Below are 19994 nucleotides of genomic sequence, written 5' to 3' on the forward strand. Positions count from 1 at the left end.
GGTGCATTTTAGCCTAGGGGCAGGGAAGATCTTCCAAATTTGCATTCCCATTACACCCTACTATTCACACTTCCTCAGAAGACCTGCTTCCTCTGGCTAGTGGGTATATGGGCAAAATTTGCAGGCAGCTTGGTAACCAGTGACAATGCTATTACAGCTATGGCTAGGGCAGCGAGGTTGATAGAAGACTCAGCTGTCTTTAATACTGGAGCTATTTATGGGGACAATAAAGATGACTTCCTAGGAACAAATCATGGAACTCAATTGAACCAGCCCCACACAGCTTGGGTTTTGTTGCAGTTGGTGGTGTTGGTATCGATGATGATGTTCACTCCCTAGCTGAAAAAACAAAACAAAACAAAAAACAAGGCAGAATTGTCTCCCTGATCAATAAAGACCCTCTCTTGATTGAAAACATTGCTCTTGTGTACATGGACCTGCCCCAAACTGACTGATAGTGGTGTGAAGGACCTCTGTCAGAGCTGGCATTTTTCAGTTATCAATTTCAGGTCTTGGATGGAGGCATTTTCCTTTCTTTCAGATCAATATTGATGGGCAAGATATTCGAACTCTAAATGTAAGGTATCTGAGGGAAATAATTGGAGTGGTGAGTCAGGAGCCAGTGCTGTTTGCCACCACAATTGCTGAAAATATTCGCTATGGCAGGGAAGATGCCACCATGGATGAGGTCAAGAAAGCTGTCAAAGATGCCAATGCCTATGAGTTCATCATGAAACTACCAGAGGTAAAGGGATGGATAGTGTAGTCATTTTTAAAATGTATTTATTCATTTAGGGGCATCTAGGTGGCCCAGTGGGTAGAGCGCTGGTCCTAGAGTCAGGAAGACCTGAGTTCTAATCCAGTCTCAGATACTAGCTGTGTGACCCTAGGCAAGGCATTTAACCTTTGTCTGTCTCAGTTTCCTCACCTGTGAAATGGGAATAATCATGGTACCTACTTGGCAGCGTTATTGGGAAGATCTAATGAGATATTTGAAATGTGCTCAGCACCTTTTCTGGCACATAGCAAATGCCATATAAATGTTAGCTATTCTTGTTCTTTTTAGTATGATTATCATTGCCTCCCAGGGTGGTGGTGACAATTAAATGAGATATTCATAAAGTACAAATTCCAAAGCTCTCTGTAAATACCAGGCATTAGTGGGTGGACAAGATGCATTTTGTTTTGACTGACCAGACCCTACCCAACCAACTCCTAGACTCTTTTTCCCTCACCCAAAAAGGTACAGTTAAACAATACCTTGAGCAGTGATTTTTTACAACCTGCATTTAACTTAAGGAAGCTCACTATTGTCTTTAGAGGTTAAAAGACATCTTGCTAAATAAATCAATAGAATTAATCTAACCAAAGTTTAAGGCACACTCCCCAGACCTTTCATGGCACAGAATGATAGACCTGATCATGTTCTATTAATCTCTTACAAGTGAAAGAAATAGGGCCTGGGTCTGTGATTTCACTGATATAAGGAACTCCCAGGTGAGGAAACTTCATCCACCAATATACCCCTCCTTTGCAGCCTACAGGGTTAGAGACTTGGAGGATCATAGTCTGCATCAGAGGCAGGCCTTAAACCCGGTTCTCCTACCTCCTGGCCTAATGTGCTTTCTACCACACTGCAATAAAAGTAACTTCTTTGAAAGTTCATAAAAGCTAACATTTATATCAAATATCTTTACATATGGGATGTCCCCAAACCCTGTAAATTTTTCTTATGTTTACTCTTCAAAACAACCCTGGGAGGCAGAGGCTATTATTATCCCTATTTTACAGATGAAGAAAGTGAGGCTGAAAGTAAGTTTCTGAGGCAGAATTTGAACTCAGGGATTCCTGACTCCAAGTCCAAGACTCAAACCCTTGTACCAGCTTGTACTCCATCAGCTGCTCTCTGTGTTAACAGAAATTTGACACTCTGGTTGGAGAAAGAGGGGCCCAGCTAAGTGGAGGTCAGAAGCAGAGGATAGCAATCGCTCGGGCTCTCATTCGGAATCCCAAGATCCTTCTGCTGGATGAGGCCACCTCAGCCTTGGATACTGAGAGTGAATTTGAGGTACAAGCAGCTCTGGATAAGGTCAGTGCACCCCCAGGAACCCAAGATAAGCAGCGTAAACTACTATGTAGGGAAAAAAGTAGACAGCTTTGCTTTCCAGATCTGGATTGGTAATGCAGCTGGTGAATGCACAATGAGCTCCTCTTCTGATACTCCATCTACTCCCCCATTCTGTCTCTGTGTGCTCTTGCTGTTCTGAAAACTGAAGGTGCATGGGATATGGGACTCATTATCTCAGTTGACTTGCTGGAACAGTGAGGTCAAGGCTGTAGATGGAGAGTTCTATCCACCTTCGGCATTCCCCTAGGCTATTTATTTATGGGACTTGGGGGCCTAGATCCTATAACAAATCTGTTCTGTGAAGTTTAGATTCACACTTGAGTACCTAGAGGGCCACATGTGGCCTCGAGACTGCAGGTTTCCCACCCCTGACTTAAACAATCCTATGCTGAGGGCTATAAGACATCCTGAGGGCTGCCCAGTACAACCCATTCATTTTGCAGGTGAAGACAATAAAGTCAGGTTATTTGCCAGGGGTCACCTAGGGGGTGAGTTGTAGAACTAGGAGTGAAAACCAAGTCACCACGACAGCACATTGCACGGTCTCTTCCTTCTGCAGCTGAGGGGAGGGAAAGTGTTCTCCTCACTGGTCACCTGGTTCCTTCCATTTTTGCCACAGAAATGATCTTGGGAAGCACCCAAGCCTGGGGGTTTGCTGAGTCAGCTGGAACCAGCTAGGGAGAACCAATTGCTAAATTTGCAGTGTGAGCATTTATACATGAGAGATCGTCAAAAGACACAAATCAGGGCCTGATTGTCTAGACCAAGGGCGGGGAACCTGCAGCCTTAAGGCCACATATGGCCTTCTAGGTCCTTGGGTGTGGGGTTTTGACTGAGTCCAAGTTTTACGGAGTTTGGATTCAGTCAAAGGGTCACACTTGAGGACCTAGAGGGCAACATGTGGCCTCAAGGCCACAGGTTCCCCACCCCTGGTTTAGACTTAAGAAAGTGATGGAGAAAATGTAATAATGCAGATTAAACTTAAAAGTGTGCCATGCTTGCATCCCCTCCCCCACCCTGAGAGCTGGTTGTTAAACATTTACCAGCACACCCCTGACTAAACAGAAGGAAAGAATAACTATTGATTGCATAAAAAACAAAATAGCAACCTTTGGTAGGTATGCTAAAGCATTAAAATGTCAGTCTATCAGTCAACACTCATCCATTAAGTGCTTACTCTGTGCCAAACACTATGCTAATATCAGGAGATCCAAATAAAGAAAAAAACAAAACAGTTCCTTATTTCAAGGTGTTGTACTAGATAGAACACTTGACCTAGAGTTAGGAAGACCTGAGTTCAAATCCAGCCTTAGCTTTGTGACTCTAAACAAGTCACTTAATGACTGCCTGCCTCAGTTCCCTCATCTGTAATATGAGGATAATAATAGCACCTACCTTCCAGGGTTGTTGTGAGAAAATGTTTGTGAAGCACTTTGCAAACCTTATAGTGCTATATAAATGCTAGTGATTATAACTATTATGCAAATGGGGGGAGACAACATATAAATAAATAGGTGTATAAGAGACACCTGCAGAGTAGATGAAAGGTGACCATAGAGCTCCTGCAGTTGGGGTGACTAGGAAAGAGACCCTGCAGAAAGTGAGATGTGCAGGAGGAGGAGAGAAGCCAGGAGGAAGAGATGGGCATGGGGCCAGCCTGGGTAAAGACACAGAGATAAGCAATAGAAGGAGAGCCAGGACAGCTGGCCCAGAGAGTGCATGGAAGGTGTAAAGTGTGAGAAGACTGAAGATCCTGAAATGACAAAGGGAGTCCATTACTTCTGATCCTGAGGGTAGCAAGGAGGAACCACTTTTACTCTTTAAGGGACGTAGCCTGAGCAGACCTGTGCTTTAAAGATATTACATTGGAAGCTAAATTGAGGCTGGACTATGGATTGGAGAGGAGAGGGACTTGAGGCAAGGTGACCGACTAGAAGTTTATTACAACAGTCCAGCTAAGAGGTTATAGGGGCTTGTACTAGGATGGTGTCTGTGTGAGAAGTGAGAAGGGAGCATGTGTAAGAGACGTGAAGATGGAAACAGTGGTATTGGACAAAAGATTTAATATAGGGGGTAAATGAAAGTCAGGGTCAGTGAGTCTTGGTGACTAGAAGGATGGTGGTCCTCTCAACAGAAATGGTTAGGTTCAAAAGAGGAGAGAGTTTGGGGAGAAAGATAAAGAGTTGTGTTTGAGTTGCCTGAAGGACATTAAGTTTAAGATATCTTTAAGGGCGGGGGCAGCTAGGTGGTGCAGTGAGTAAAGCGCCGGCCCTGGAGTCAGGAGGACCTGAGTTCGGTTGTGACATCAGACACTTAACACCCCCCCCCCCCACACACACACACAAAAATAGCTGTGTAATCTTGGGCAAGTTACTTAAGCCCAATTGCCCTCCAAAAAAAGGCAAAAAAAAAAAAAAGATATCTGTAAGGTAGTTGGTGTTGTGGGTCAGGAGCTCAGTAGGGTTACATATACAGATTTCAAAATCATCTGCATAAAGTTCATTGAATCAATAGAGCCGATGGGATCACCATGCAAAGTAGTAGAGAGGTCAGGAAAGCACAGGATAGAGCTGTGGTAGATAACCTCGGCTAAAGGATTTGATGTGGATAAAGGTCCAGCAAAGGAGAAGACTGACATGTGGACACATAGGTACCAGCTTCTCAAAGACCAGGAGAGGAGTCTCCAGAAGGTTGGAGATGAGGAATTGTGTCAGATGCTGTCAAATGTCTTAAATAACCTCTGATAAGGCCGTTCACTCGGCTATTTGGAAGTATTTTTTGCAGCAATTATATTGGCCTGTTAGAATGCAGTTTTCTTAAAAAATAGAATGTTCTGCAAGGCCTTAACTAAGATTTTGTATATATAGGGTGATTCATTGATAGCATCGTGTCTCTTAGTGGCCCTTGGTACAGAATTCTGGGACTTCAGCAAGTAGTTAGGTCAATTCTTCAAGGAGATGATTAGCAATATCTGCTGGCACCACAAACACCTATCCATGTTCCACTTGGAGCCAAAATGCCAAGTGGTCAATCTCGAGCAAGTATTTAGCCCTTCTGAGCCTTAGTTTCACTGGCTGTAAAATAAGGAGGTTGACTAGATCAGAGGATCATAGAACCAGAGGAAAAGACTCGAGACCATGAAGATGACCCTCTTATTTTATAGATGAGGAAGTTGTTAAATCACTAGCCTAGGATCACAGAGGAAATAATCATCAGCATTTGAACCCAGATTCTCTGACATCAAAAACAGTGCTCTGTCCACTAGAAGGCTTTTTCCAGTTGTGAATTTTATGATTTTATGAATAAGTATGATACAAGCATTTGTTATATCAATTCATAAAGAACTGATGGTAAAAAGTAGAGTCAGAGAACATCAAGTTACAGCATGATGACTCTGGTACAAAGTGAACCTTTCAGCCTATGATATCTTTTATATATATTATACATATATAATATATATGTATATATATATAATACCTTTCCTCCATCCCTCACGCCGCCTTCTTTCTTTTTCTCTTTCTCTCTCTCTGCTCTTCCCAGGCAAGAGAAGGTCGCACTACCATTGTGATAGCTCACCGTTTGTCTACAATCCGAAACGCAGATATCATAGCTGGTTTTGAGGATGGAGTCATTACAGAACAAGGGAGCCACAGTGAGCTGATGAAAAGGGAAGGCGTTTACTTCAGACTTGTTAACATGCAGGTATTTCTCTTCTAATCATTCCCCTGCTTGTTTTCTCTAAAGCATTCTGTAAATGATTCTAGAAACCAGGAGCCCCAAGCCTGTAGGATTATTCCAAATGGAATGCAACTGATATGCCTTACTGGGAAATGATACCTACTAACAAGAAAAGATGGGTGAAGAAACTTAGAAAATTGTACACCTTGATTGAAGTGGCTACTGATGTTCCTAAGATGATTAACAATAACAATTATAACTAGCAGTTATATAATACTTTAAGGTATGCAGACACTTTATAAATATCTCATTTGATCCTCACAACAATGCATTTTGCAGATGAGGAAACTGAGGCAATCAGTGGTGAAGTGATTTGCCCAGGATTGTACAGTTAATAAATGTCTGGTGTCAGATTTGAGCTCAGATCTTCTAGACTCCAGGTCGCACACTCTACCCACTCTGGCACCTAACTGTCCCTAAAGATAACAGTTCACTGAAGACAGTGAGTAAAGGAGAGAAGGTTGAAGGAAAACCAAGTTTTCTCCAAAAGTAAAATATATGTGTGTGTGTGTGTGTGTGTGAGTGAGGTCGTGTAGCCTAGGAGACCAGTCTCAGAACCAGAGAGATATGTACTTTACTTGGGCTTCTGACAAATAAAGACTTAAAAAGGCACAACCTTTCAGTGCCCAAGGCAAGTCTCTAAGACCTTCAACTTGCAGTATCATTCTGTATTGGTAGAGAGGGCTTTCTCACACTGATGAAATCAAAGTTCTAATAAGAAAACATACAGGGGTCAGCTAGGTGGCACAGTGAATAGAGCACTGGCCCTGGAGTCAGGAGGACCTGAGTTCAAATTCGGTCTCAGACACTTAACACTTACTAGCTGTGTGACCTTGGGCAAGTCACTTAACCCCAATTGCCCTGCCCCCCCCTCCAAAAAGCAAAAAAAGAAAGAAAAGAAAACATACACATACACACACTACATATATGTATAAAAGTATGGTGGCCATTGGCTAAGGGTGAAATGAAGTGGAATCACTTTGCAACACAGTCAACAAAAACAACAAATATTTACTTTGTGCCCACTACTGATAGTAATAATAGCATTTATATAGTGCTTTAATGCTTATTTACAATAATGTTTAATGCTTATTTAAAAATGTTTTCTCATTTGATCTGCTGTGTGTAAAACCCCACGCTAGATGGGAAGGGAATTAGGAAGTTTAGATAAGACAAAGACCTCCATATTTTGATGAGATAGAGCTCTGTTCATTGAACCTCCAGTCTTTATTGAGGGATAAGACACCAGCACAGAAAGCTCAATACAGAGTACATTAGAGGTTGGACTTGTGATGTCAAGGGGAGAGGGTAAGTCATTAAATCTCTTAGCCTAATTGAGTTAACAGGAGCGCCTACCTCACAGGATTGTTGTAAGGATCAAACACGATAATATTTCAGTGCTTTGCAAACCTTCAAGTGCTACATTAGTGCTATTATTGTTGTTATTATTACTATGCTATTCCAAGATTCCGAGAGTGATAGTGTGTTTATAGGAAAGTCATTGAAAACCCATGAAAAGCCAATTGAAGACTCACTCAGTTCTGAGCTCCTTTGGTCTCCATCCTCATCCAGGTGTGCAAAGCAGTACCCATTCCATCCCCTGGGTGGTGACTGTGACCTGTGGTTCCATTTTCCCCCGCTGTAAAAGAACTGAGAGAAAGAATGTTTTTGTGAAAATATTCCCAAGCCATGCCCAGCTTTCAGATTTCGTGACAGCTGTGAGATATATTTTGGAACTTGTAAGTTGGAAATTTGAAAAATGGCTCATGAAGTCACCAAAGACATTTTTACATTTCTGCCCTTATGTTAGTCATTGTCTTGTGTTATTTTCTGAAATTAAATTTGGAATCAACCACTACATGTTGAGCAAATGTCAGTTCTTTTATCCATTTTTATCTTCCTTATGAATGCCCAGTTTAGAGAAAACATCGTATTGAACTGACTGGTCCTCAGTGGGTTTATTTCAGCCTCTAAATCAATCACATCCCATGTGCCAGGTATTGTTCTAAGTGCTGAGTATACAAAGAAAAGCAGTAATCCCATCCATGCATTCAAAGACCTCATATTCTAATGGAGAATGCAGTATGCAAATAACTAGGAACATACATGACACACATGTATGTATACATTATAAATGCAAGATAATCTCAGAGGGAAGAGATGTTGGCAGGGCTGGGATAGGCAGGAGAGGCCTCTTGCTGAAGGCAGATTTGAGCTGAGTCCTGAAAGAAGCCAGGAAAGCTGAGGGGCTAAAGTGAGGAGGGAGAACATTCCAGGCACCAAGGACAGCCAGTGGAGAAATGCACCTTTGGGAGCTACACAGAGGGCAGCATCACCCAGTCTAGTGTTTGAGGGTTACAAAGTGCATCCACATGTATTAATTCCCTCTTTTGCTAAAAATAGCAACTTTTTAAGATCTGCAAAACTCATATGACGTTTTATAATCCTTAAAGACCCAGAATGCTGGACTGGTAGCCTACAAGAACCCACTTCAGAAACTTACTGTGTGGCTTTGGGTAAATCATTTAATATGTCTGAGACTCAGTTTCATCATCTGCAAATTGGGGACAATTATAGGTTGTCATGTGGATCAAATTAGATTACTGTGCATAAAAACTTTCAGCAAATCTTAAAAGTGGGAGTCGTTATTATTATTGTTATATAAATGATTTATTTTTGTTGTTGTAAACATCTTTAGGATAGGAACTGTCTCACATTTGTATTAGCATAGCACTCAACATAAAGTAAGCATTTAATAAATGCTATTTCATTGATTCATCCATTCATTTATTATTAAGTTAACATATATGTTGAGTATTTAAGGTTTACAAAGCATTTTACCTATATTATTTCCTCTGGTTCTTACAATATCCCTGTGGAGGTTTGAAATGTTCAACCTTGTAGATTTATTTGCATGTGGCTTATGAGGCAAGATTTGAACCTAGGATTCTTTCCTGCCATGTTGTATGTATTTTTGTCCCCATTTTGTCTAAGTAATAACTAGGGCTTTGACAAGTTCTGCAGCTTACCCAAGTGATGGGGGCAGAGGTGGTCTCCGAATCCTGGCGTTCCTACTCTGAATACAGCGCTTCCCACTAATATCACATAACCTCAACATTTTGTTTCTTAATCTGTTTTAATTACATTTGCAAATCCAAGACTACACGACTAAAAACCTTTCATAACTTTACTTTGTGTTTCTTTCAGACGTCAGGAAACCAGAGTCAGTCAGAAGAATTTGAAGTTGAATTGAAAGATGAAAATGCATCTGGGATGGCACCAAATGGCCTGAAATCACGGCTTTTTAGGAATTCCACACACAAAAGTTTTAGAAATTCACGAAAGTATCAGAATAGCTTTGATGTAGCTCCAGAAGAGCTTGTAAGTTCATTAACTCCATAGAGCTATTTGTCGAATTCTTGGCCTCAGTAACTATTAGCCTAGGGGGTTTTAAAGTGTTTTTGTGTCATTGATACTTTAGATGCTAGTGAAGCCTGTGGACCCCTACTTAAAAGAATAGCTTTATGTGCTGAAAATATAATTCATGGGATAAAACAGGATACCAGTTACAATGATATACAGTTATCAAAATGTAAAGTGTCCCAAACGTCTCAGCAGATTTTAATATTTGATTTTTATTAGAATCAACTAAAATTGTATTTTAAAATCAGTTCGTTGGCTCCTAACCCTGTGACCTAGAGCTATCTTAATTTTTTTTTTTAATTTTCAGACTGTTCAGACACAGAAGTTGAAAAACAAGCCCAGCATTCATGTTTGTGTCTTGAACACCAGATCTTTCCAATTTACTTTGTGCCTTGGGAATAAAATCAACATCAAACTCTTACTATTAACAACAATACTGATAATAATATGTTCATTTATATTGTATTTTAGACAGTAGTTATAGGGACTATTTTAGAAGAGACTATATTCAAGGAACCTATTAATTACATTTTTAAAAACCTTGGACATAGCAAAAATGTATATTCTTGGAAATTCTTCATGGAGATTTGGGTTGTGTTATTAAAACAAAGTAAAGGCCTAGCCAGCTGTGACTCTGGGGATCATTAGTGAGTAGCATCCAAGGTAGGCGGAGTAACTAGGAAAAGCAGCTGCTTTGAGAGATTGAACAAACAAATGGTCCCTGCAGTCCAAAAGTCCACGGAGACCATAATCCAACTCAAAGTGCCAGCTGGTGTTTTTTGGACCCCAGCTTGACAGAATGCTGCATGTTCTTCTCAGCCATATCCTGGGACTGGTTTCTTCCTTCCCCACAGCCTCTTTCATATCTTTCCCTCCCCAAGTCCTTTAGATGGCCTGACCATTAATTTTTTCAGCCCTTACTGAATGGAAAGAAGCCATTCAGTAAGGAAGGTACATTTGTATTTTTCATGGAGAAAGTATTCTAAAATATGTTTAAAATTCTGGTTTGGTTAACATTAGATAAGATTGGGATGATTTTCATCCTTTTTTAGGTCAGAAAAACTCTCCCTACTAGAAATTTATCAGTTCTGTTCTTCTCTGTGATGTGTGTTGGGTCCCAAGTAGATGCCAATGTAATCATAACTGTTGAGAGTCCTTCCCCTGCTCAGGAGTTCTTGATCTTGTTCTCAAATTAGTGTATTTACCTGGGAAAGAAATGGATTGCAATGATGGTCTAGCCTCATCATTAAATAGAAGAGAACTAATTTCCATTTTTTTCTTGACTTGGATGGATTTTTCAGTCTTCACATTCAAAAATATTCAGCAAGCATTTGTGAACTATCAATTAACCAGGATCTTTTTAGCACCTACTATGTGCCAAACATTGTGTTAAGTACTAGACATACAAAGAAAAAAAAAAGCAAAAGCATTTGTCTTCAAAGAACTTATGTTTTAATGAGGGAGATATGTGTGCATACATATGTACATCTATATTAGTATTATATATTTATATTGTTATGTTTATAGCTATATATAAAAAGGATAGAAGGCAAAACAAAGTAATCTTGAGAGAAAACACATTACTATCTGGGGTAGAGGGGTGGGGATGGTGTTACGGGAAACCAGGAAACCTCATGTAGAGCTGACTCTTGAAGGGAACAAAGGATTCCAAGAGATAGAAGTGGGGGCGGGCGGCGGCATGAAGGGCAATGACATGGAAATAGGAGATGTGGACAGAGACACGGACAAAGACATAGACACATAAAGGTAATGAGACTAAAGACAGGATTGAATCAGGTTAGAAAGAGCTTTAAATACCAAAGAGTTTATACTTGATCTTGGAGGGGAATGACATGGTAGAACTCACATTTTAGAAAAACTATTTTGGCAGCAGTGTGGAGAATGAATTAGAGTGAGGAGCCATTTGAGGCAAAGAGACCATGAAAGAAAGTATTGGAAGAGTTCTGGCTAGAGGTGAAATCCTGAACCAGGGTAGTGGTTGTATACATGGACAAAAGGACAGAGATGCAAGAGCTGTTGTGGATGTGGTACCTGAGCATGTGGGATGAGTAAAGGAGTCAGGGATGGAAATCTGCATGGTTGAAAGGGTAATGGTGCTATCCTCCACAGAAAAAGGACAGGGAAATTGGAGGAAAAGATAATGAGCTCAGTTTTGAACATGTGAAGTTTGACGTGTCTAGGGGAGAACTAATCTAATAGGCAATTGATGCTCTGAGACTGGAACTCTGGAGATAGACTAGGACTGTAATATAGATATGGGAATCTTCATCGTTGAGATAGTAATTCATCCGTGAGAAGTGAGAGCTCACTTTAAATAAAGGGAGAGTAGAGGCAGCCACCAACCTGCCTCTACCATCAAAGAGCTTGCTACAATAGAATGCAAGCACTTTGAGGGTAAAGGCTATTACTTTACTTTTGTCTTTGTGTTCCCAGGGTCTAGCTCATAGTAGGTGCTGAATAAATACTTGTTGAATTGAATGACACAGAGGCTTCGGAGCTAAAAGGAAAATTGTAAATCTGGGGAAAAAAACAATGTTTTCTTATATTTATAGAGTGTGAAAGACTTGAATACTACCCTTCTATTTTTTTTAGAAATGAGAAAACCAAGGTCATGACTTGTCTGAGACCTTCAGAGAAAGAGCTGTCTTTGGAAATTTAGTCCCATGATAAATAGCCTTTTCCATCAGAAAGGGCTTTCTTGTGTCTAGCCTTCTTGATGAAATGTTAACCCATTCTTTTTTGTTCTGTCCTCAGCTGAGCTAGAAAAAAAGCAAAGAACGATTTTATTTGTATTTAGGACATCTTGTGCAGTTAGTAGGCAGCTTTCTGCATCCCGTCACCTATTACTTAAACACTGACTCCATCTCAGACTCCTCAGTTGTCCTGTACAGCTGCATGTTGCTTATGTCTCAGCTTTGAATTTGGCTCATCTTAGCTTTCCCTGAAGGTAATAAACTTGGCTCCTGCCTACAGACAACCTGATGTTTCCGGGGTAATTGATCATAAGTGATTTATTCAAGACAGACACAAATAGAAAAAAATTGATCTCGAGATAGAAATGAAACTAGTCTAGCCTAGATACGGCTAGTATAGTTATTTCCTTGGCCAATGTAATAAGGAATTGTTCTTATCCATTGTTCTTATTAAGTGCTGGCTCCCTCCTCCTGGACAGTGACTGTATTTCCCAAAAATCAAACTTACAGGAGGTCAGGTTAGTGCTTCAAGTATACTATAGTCATGACCCCAAGGACAGAGCTACTGTCTTGCTTCTTTCCCCTCTTCCCTAATGGGCAGAGCGCCAGATGTTGGCAGTCATTTCTATCTTGCCTAAGTCTGCAATTCCACCATTTCTGTGGCACCAGTACTTTGCTGTGTCAAAACAATTGCCTCTCCCTTCCTCAGGAGAAATCTGTAAACTGGCACTCCTCCTTCTGTGGCAGATTGTCCTTCATACCAAATGGCCCTTGTGCCCACAAACTCCAGGCCTGCTTAATAATGCAAACACCGCCCCCTCTTTTCCCTCTGTTTCTTATCTTCTTTCTCTAATCTCTTGTCTCTGCCTGGTGCCTTTCTTCACTGACTGATTCCTCAATCTTCATCATCTTGGGAAATCATGTGTTTTCCTAATTTCACTCTCTTACCCTCTTACCTTATTCCTCTGTGCCTTAAAAGAGAGTGGGGAACAGGGGAAAAAGGAAAGACGCAGTCAAATTCACCAAAGCTGCCACATTTGTTCTTTATAATTAATATATTGAAAGAAAGTTTTGAAATAGTAGAAAGAGACCTGGCCTGGGAAGTCTGGAGCACAGGAGGTCAGTATCTGCCTCTGGCAAATATTAGACATGTGAACCTGAGGAAGTCACTTAACCCCTTAATGCCCACAGCCAACTCTCTGAGACCATAATTTGCAGAACAGTTCATTGGTAGACGGTTTCCTCACAGAGAATTTCCCCTCCCAGTGAAATCATGGTTCAGGATACAAATAAACAAATGCATAATTTTATATGCATTTTATTCCCCAACAGGAATGCCAGTGGTGCTTATATTCTCAACTATATTTTAAATCCCTTGGGGTCGTGACTATGTCATCCACTTCCTATCTTCCATAGCAACTATCATAGTGCTAGGCACACAGTAGGTGCTTAACAAGTCATTGTTCTTTGATTGATGGTTCTAGCATGCAAATGATCATTTGTGTGTTGAATAACTCTCTCCCGGATTCTTCTGTGTTCTAGGACCCAGATGTGCCGCCAGTCTCTTTTCTCAAAGTCCTGAAGCTGAATAAAACAGAATGGCCTTACTTTGTGGTGGGAACCCTCTGTGCCATTGTCAATGGGGCCTTACAGCCAGCATTTTCGATAATATTCTCAGAGATGTTAGCAGTAAGTCTGAAAAAAATCAGGTAACATGTTAGCTTTTGTCAGTCCATCAGCGTCATCTAGTCATCCACACTTCAGTGACTGGATGTCGACCTAATAACTGAATGAAAGTAGCTGGTTCACTTTCTTTAGATCCGGTCCATGATTTTATATCTCTGCCCACTTGAAGAAAATGTTTTCAAGTGAAACAAAGCCAAATCTGAGTCCCTGTGGAGAAGAGACTGGAACACTAGACTTTATGGACTTTATAGGAAGCTCAGAGCATTTGTAAAGACCTACTATGTGATAGGCACTACGCAAGGCACTTGGGATTTAAAAACTAAAAATTAGACAGTCTTTGCTTCAAGGAGTTTATATTCTAGTGAGAAGAGAGGGGAAACAGTAACAGCATAGTAGTAGTAATAATAATGATGGCTTATATTTACATAGTGCTTTAAGGATTAAAAATCTATTTGTCATAGATTATTAAATTTATCATATATAAGATTAAATTTATGGATAGAAATAGATAAAACTTATAGAGTGGATTTATCATGGATAATTTATCATAATAATGAAATACAAAATGTGGAAGTGATTAGGGGACAAACTAATAACTCGGAAGATGAAATTTGAGCTGATAAAGCTCATAGAATTTGAGAATGAAAGAAAGTTCATCATCATCATAACAAGTGTTCTTTATAGTCCTTTAAGGTTTGCAAAGTGTTTTGCATAGTTATCTCATTTGATACAATAATCCCATGTTGCAGGTCAATTATTAACCCATTTTACAGCTGAGGTAGACAGAGATTAAGTGACTTGTCCAGTGTCACACAACTAGTAAATGTCTGAGGCAGGGTTGTTCCTCGAGACCTTCCAATTTAAAATCCAGCACTTTATCTAAGGTGTCACCTTGATACCATAAAGAAGAATTAGAATTAGAATAAATAACAGCTTGCAGTTACGTAGTGCTTTAAGGTTTACAGGTTTACAAAGTACCTTTGAGTAACATTGAATCCCTCCCATGTAACAACAGTAACATGGCATGACCTTGGATTAATTAAACTGAGATTGATTTGGATTAACTCTATGGCATGGTATAGTACATTTAGAGTGCTGGTTTTGAGGCCAAGAAGACCTAGGGTCAGACCTAGCCTCCATCACATACTGGCTGTATGACTCTAAGTCAGTTGACCTTGAAGAGTCCCAGAGGGTTCTCTAAACCTCTAAAGTATAGGGTGATGGTTCATCTGTGTCTAGAGAGGGAGTTCCCTCATTATCTTTAAAGGCCATGAAATCCAACCCCCTTAATTTACAGCTGATGAAACTGTGGCCCCAAGACATTAAATAGCTGGCCCTAGCGCCCCCATGGTCACATGGGCAGTAAAGGACAGTGTTCTTTCCTGGCCACCATCCTGACTGTCTACATCAGGAGTGTTCTCGATGGCAATGAAACCACAGGTTTTGCTACTCCAAAACCACTTCATTTTTTATTAAACCTTTGGCTTAGGGGTCTAGTTTCTGATACGTGTCCCAAATACCACTGGTTAGAGCAGGAAAAACAAAAAAGCAATGGAAGGAAAGTCACCTAATATAAGTGGGTTTTTTCCTTGCTCTTCTGTAGATTTTTGGACCAGGGGACGATGAAGTGAAGCAGCAGAAGTGCAATATGTTCTCATTGCTGTTTTTAGGGCTCGGGATTCTTTCTTTTTTTACTTTTTTCCTCCAGGTAGGTGCCCAGCCATCTCTTCCTTTGCTTCCAAATATTTACATGCATTATGGGCCAGTCATCAAACCAAGCCGCCCTTTTAAATCCTTCATGCTAAATGAAATCACAAAACGCAGTTTGGACACAAGCTCTGATTACTTGGAATGGCCAGTCTTAGTCCTAGAATAGATAATTAAACAGACTTCTCTCAGCAGAGAGGTGGGGGACTGCAGGTGTATGAGTGAGTGTGTGTGTGTGTGTGTGTGTGTGTGTGTGTGTGTGTGCTGTCTGACCTGGTCACAAATATCGTGGTGGTTTTGCTTAATTTTGTTGTTACAAGGGAGGGATTCAGGTGCCGGGAGGTGGGAGATGGTCGCTCCATATGGAGATAGGTATGGTATAAAAACGAAAGTCAACCAACCTCCCTCCTTCCTTTCCAGAGAGTAGGGTACTGTGGGAACAAAGCTCTGAATGTAACAGTAGACTTGGTGGATTGTCGATTAGTTTTGTAGATCTTATTTTTTTTATTAATAGTTTGTCATAAGGGATGGCTCTCTGGGGGAGTGAAGAAGGAGGGATATATTGAGGAGTGAAGATGATCCAAAAAAAAGAAAGATAATTTTTAGAAATAATGATTAAGGAAAACAAATGTCATTGGACAAGTTTTTCTTTTTAATGCAAACAAGCTCCTTAAGGGTAGGAAAATGCATATGGCCCAAAGGTGGTACTCAGATATTTACTCCTGGGCTTTGCTACTTATAGTCCAGAAAGATTTGCCCAGGAATCTGATGGGGTATGTGACTTGTACCGGGGTCACATAACCAGTATATGTCAGAGGCAGGGGTTGAATCTGAGTCTATGACTAACTCGTCCCATATTCTTCCTAAAAATGGTGCCTAACATAAAATGAAATCTCTCTACGCAGAAGTCTTTAAAAATGAGTCAGACAATAGATGTTCAGAAGAGATTGGGTGTAACCACGGCCCCAAAGACAATCAACTCAGCAGCCTTTCAAGGTGTCCTCTAGGCCTGGGATTCTGTTACAAACGTGAGACTTGATATATGAACACTCGGTTTGAACCACATTAGGAGCAACTAGAGACTATTGTTTTAGGAGATTCCCTAATCTGGATCATTACTGATGGTAGAGTTCTTCTAAAACACAAAGCAGAAATCCCCAAAGTAGATCAGAATTCTCTTGGATGGTGAAAGTTATATGTAGGTGTTTGCATCTGAGAAGTTTATGCCTAAGCCCTAGGGAAGACAGAAAGTAACAGTGGTGGCCTTTTTCTTTTCTTCTCAATCAGGGCTTCACATTTGGTAAAGCTGGGGAGATCCTCACAACAAGACTTCGGTTTATGGCTTTTAAGGCAATGCTAAGACAGGTATTTTTCCCTCTTGCTTTTTAGAGTCACTTTACATTTGGCTGGGTGTGCTGAGACTGGGATTCCGTCTGCACAGAATTAACATACACCCAAATATACCTCTCCTAGACCATTTACACTGCTGATGTGTTGGGGGAATGGGGAGTATAAGTTAAAATGAGAAAAATAGATTCTGTGGACTTGGTAGACTCAAGCTAACAACATTTCCAAGACAAGAACCATCTTGTATTCCAGGGGCTTCATTAGAAGTTTTATTAAGACCTATGACCTAAAATATAGTAGTCAGGTAGCAAATTAGATTTACAAAAGTGTTCACCTCTGCAAACTGTTCCCTCCCACCTCCACCATACAAACTCTAGGGTGCTGCACCAAAGAAAGAGAGAAATCTAGGACTAGAAATAACCACTATATTAGTGGCCACAATGGGATCCTAGCTGTATAGTGTGAAGGGAACTTAGAAACCATCTTGTCCAACCTGTTCATTTTACAGATGAGGAAACTGAGGCCAAAGTAGTTAAATGATTTGATAACAAGTGAGAGAGTTAGAATTGGAATTCAGATCCTGTGATGCCAAGTTCATGGTTACAAGTTCAATGTTGTCCCTTGAAGGCAGGCCAGCTAACTGCTGGTATAACTTCTATGTAGGAGTCCCAAATCCAAGGAGTATGTTCAGTATTGGCTGAACCCTCACCCTTCTTCCAAAATGGTCTGGACTAGTCTCTTTCTCAAGTCAAAATTGAGGATATACATAGACTGTAGAATGGCAATGGGAGCTTTGAATACATCCCACATGGTCAAGAATTGACACTACCATGTTCCATGTCCAGATTAAGCATGTGCCCAATATGTGCATACTATTCTTGTTCTTAGGGATTGAGAATTGATGTTGTTGTTATTGTTTGGGGAGTAGGGAGCATTACCTCACTATTTCAAGAACAGAGAGGCAATATGATATAAGTGGATAGACTGCCAGTCTTGGAGTCACCAAGAATTCGATTCAAATCCTGTCTGCCAAATTCTGACCACAGGCAAGTTATTTAATCTCGAAGTACCCCAGGTAATATTCTAAGATGGTGTTATAAGTGAATTGCCTAGTAACATTAGCCGAGGAAGTTCCCATGCTAGGGGTTCTCTACACTAGTGAAATCATAGGACAGGACCAAATAAATACATTTTTTTCATGATTTAAAGAATATTATTTGGCTTTGTTATAGGACATGAGTTGGTTTGATGATCCTAAGAACAGTACTGGTGCACTTTCGACAAGGCTTGCGACTGATGCTTCCCAAGTTCAAGGAGTATGTAACCTACTCTCTCTCTGCTGGTGCATTTTTTACCTTTGACATAGCTAGAAATCAATGTCAGCGGAACTTTCACTTTGGGGGTGATTTCCATAGCATTCCATCTTTTCAGGGAATGTTCACCTAATGGAGGTTTTAATATTTGCCATTCTAATTCAACAGATATTTATAAAGTTTTAAGGGCTTGGGATACACAAAAAATGAAACATTCCCTGATCCAAGGAGCTCACATTTCACTGAGGAGGGAGTAAAGCAGGCTAAGTAAATGGAAATCTTATACAGAGGAATACAAGGTACATTTATCTCAGCATTACACAAATGCCTTTAAATCAGTAGCATGTTTTTAACCCATTAATACTCTCCTAGTCGACCAGAATCAGTGAATTCCCAAAGGGAGTCATTTATTTGGGATAAAGGTAAAGAACCACATTTGGGTTTTAAAAAAACAACCATCTACACAAGGTAGAGAAGAAATGACTAGAAAACAATTCCTATGAAGAAAACCTGATAAACATGTTGGCTAACTGCAAATCACTCTGGACTTGGAGTCAGGAAGACCTGAGCTCATATCACACCTCAGTCAATTGCTAGCTGTGTGATCCTGGATGCTTCACTTGGATGAGTCGCTTAACAACTTCTTGGTGCCTCAGTTTCCCTGTCAGAAAAATAGGGATAATACAGTCCACCTAGCTCTCAGGGTTGTTGTGAGGATCAAATGAATTAACATATACAAAGTCAAAGTCCTTTGCAAGCCTTAAAACTCTAAATAAATGCTATTATTATTATCATTATTAATGAGTCAGCAGTAAGATGATGTGGCAACCCAAAAATATTACTGCAAGTTTAGATTACATTAATGGGAACACAGGGTTCAAAATGAGAGCAGTAATATTTCCATTGTACTCTGTCCTCTCACCTGCAGTATTGTGACAAATTGTAAGTGCTATGTCTTAAGAAAGAATTTGACTAATCAGAACCACTTGGAAGGAGGGAGGCCAGGATGATTCGGGAAGTAGAAGCCATGCCAAATGAGCTTCAACTGGAGGAACTGTGAATTTTTAGCCTGGAGAAAGGAAGGATTTATAGCAACATAATCGGTGTTCTCAGACAATTAGAATTAGATGTTCCATGGATGTCTCAAGATCAACAAATACAAAACTGAACTCATTACCTTTCCCCTAAATCTTTCTTTGGAATTTCCTTGATTACTTTTGAGGCTATCCCTCCTCCTTCTAGTCATCTAAGCCAGCCACATCGGTGCCATCCTCCACTCCTCACTCTGATTTGTTGCTAAGTCCTGCTGGTTTTAGATTCATTCGCATCTTTTGCATATGCCCCCACCTCTCCTCTGACACATCCACCTCCCTAGTATAGGCCCTCCTCACCTCACATCTGAACTATAGCAACACCTTAAATCTCTCTGCACTCTGGTCTACCCTTTGCTCAGCTGCCAAAGTGATCTTCTTAGAGGACAGATCGGACCATGTCACTCCTGATTCAATAAATTCCTGTCACCTCCAGGATCAATTATAGAATCTGGTGTTCAAAGCCTTCTTAACTGCCCCCTTCTCCCACCTTTCCACTCTCCTTATCTCCCCACATACCCTGTGATCAAGTAGCACTAAGTTTTCTTGCTATCTCTTGCACAAAGCACTCCACCTCCCAACTCAATGCGTTGACGTCCTCCATTCCTGGAATTCTTTCCCTCCTCATCTCTGCCTCCTGGTTTTCCTCACTCCCTTCGAGTCTCAGCTAAAATGCTACCTCCTAGAGGCAGAGCCAAGATGGCAGAGTAGAAGCACAAACTTGGTATGGGCTCCCACTCCAATCACTTCCAGTACGTGTGAGAAATGACTCGAAAATGCTACGTCCTACAGGAAACCTTTCCCAACTCTCCTTAATCCCAACGTCCTCTCTCTGGTGATCATCTCC

The 19994-nt window shown here is 40.6% G+C and overlaps 1 protein-coding gene across 1 annotated transcript in view; it reads left to right on the plus strand.

Annotated features, from left to right (window-relative positions):
• LOC138159900 (phosphatidylcholine translocator ABCB4) overlaps positions 1-19994 on the plus strand; it is a 110949-nt gene that overhangs the window by 58024 nt on the left and 32931 nt on the right. Inside the window, exons 13-20 of the mRNA XM_069086232.1 lie at positions 542-745; positions 1919-2089; positions 5669-5830; positions 9074-9247; positions 13546-13692; positions 15293-15397; positions 16684-16761; positions 17976-18059. Coding sequence (XP_068942333.1) covers positions 542-745; positions 1919-2089; positions 5669-5830; positions 9074-9247; positions 13546-13692; positions 15293-15397; positions 16684-16761; positions 17976-18059 — 1125 coding nt within the window. The remainder of the gene's footprint in view (positions 1-541; positions 746-1918; positions 2090-5668; positions 5831-9073; positions 9248-13545; positions 13693-15292; positions 15398-16683; positions 16762-17975; positions 18060-19994) is intronic.

This window comes from Petaurus breviceps, unplaced genomic scaffold (genome assembly GCF_028583685.1).
Source record: "Petaurus breviceps papuanus isolate PSGF00001 unplaced genomic scaffold, PetGlider_PUasm1.0 178, whole genome shotgun sequence".
NCBI classification, from domain to species: domain Eukaryota; kingdom Metazoa; phylum Chordata; class Mammalia; order Diprotodontia; family Petauridae; genus Petaurus; species Petaurus breviceps.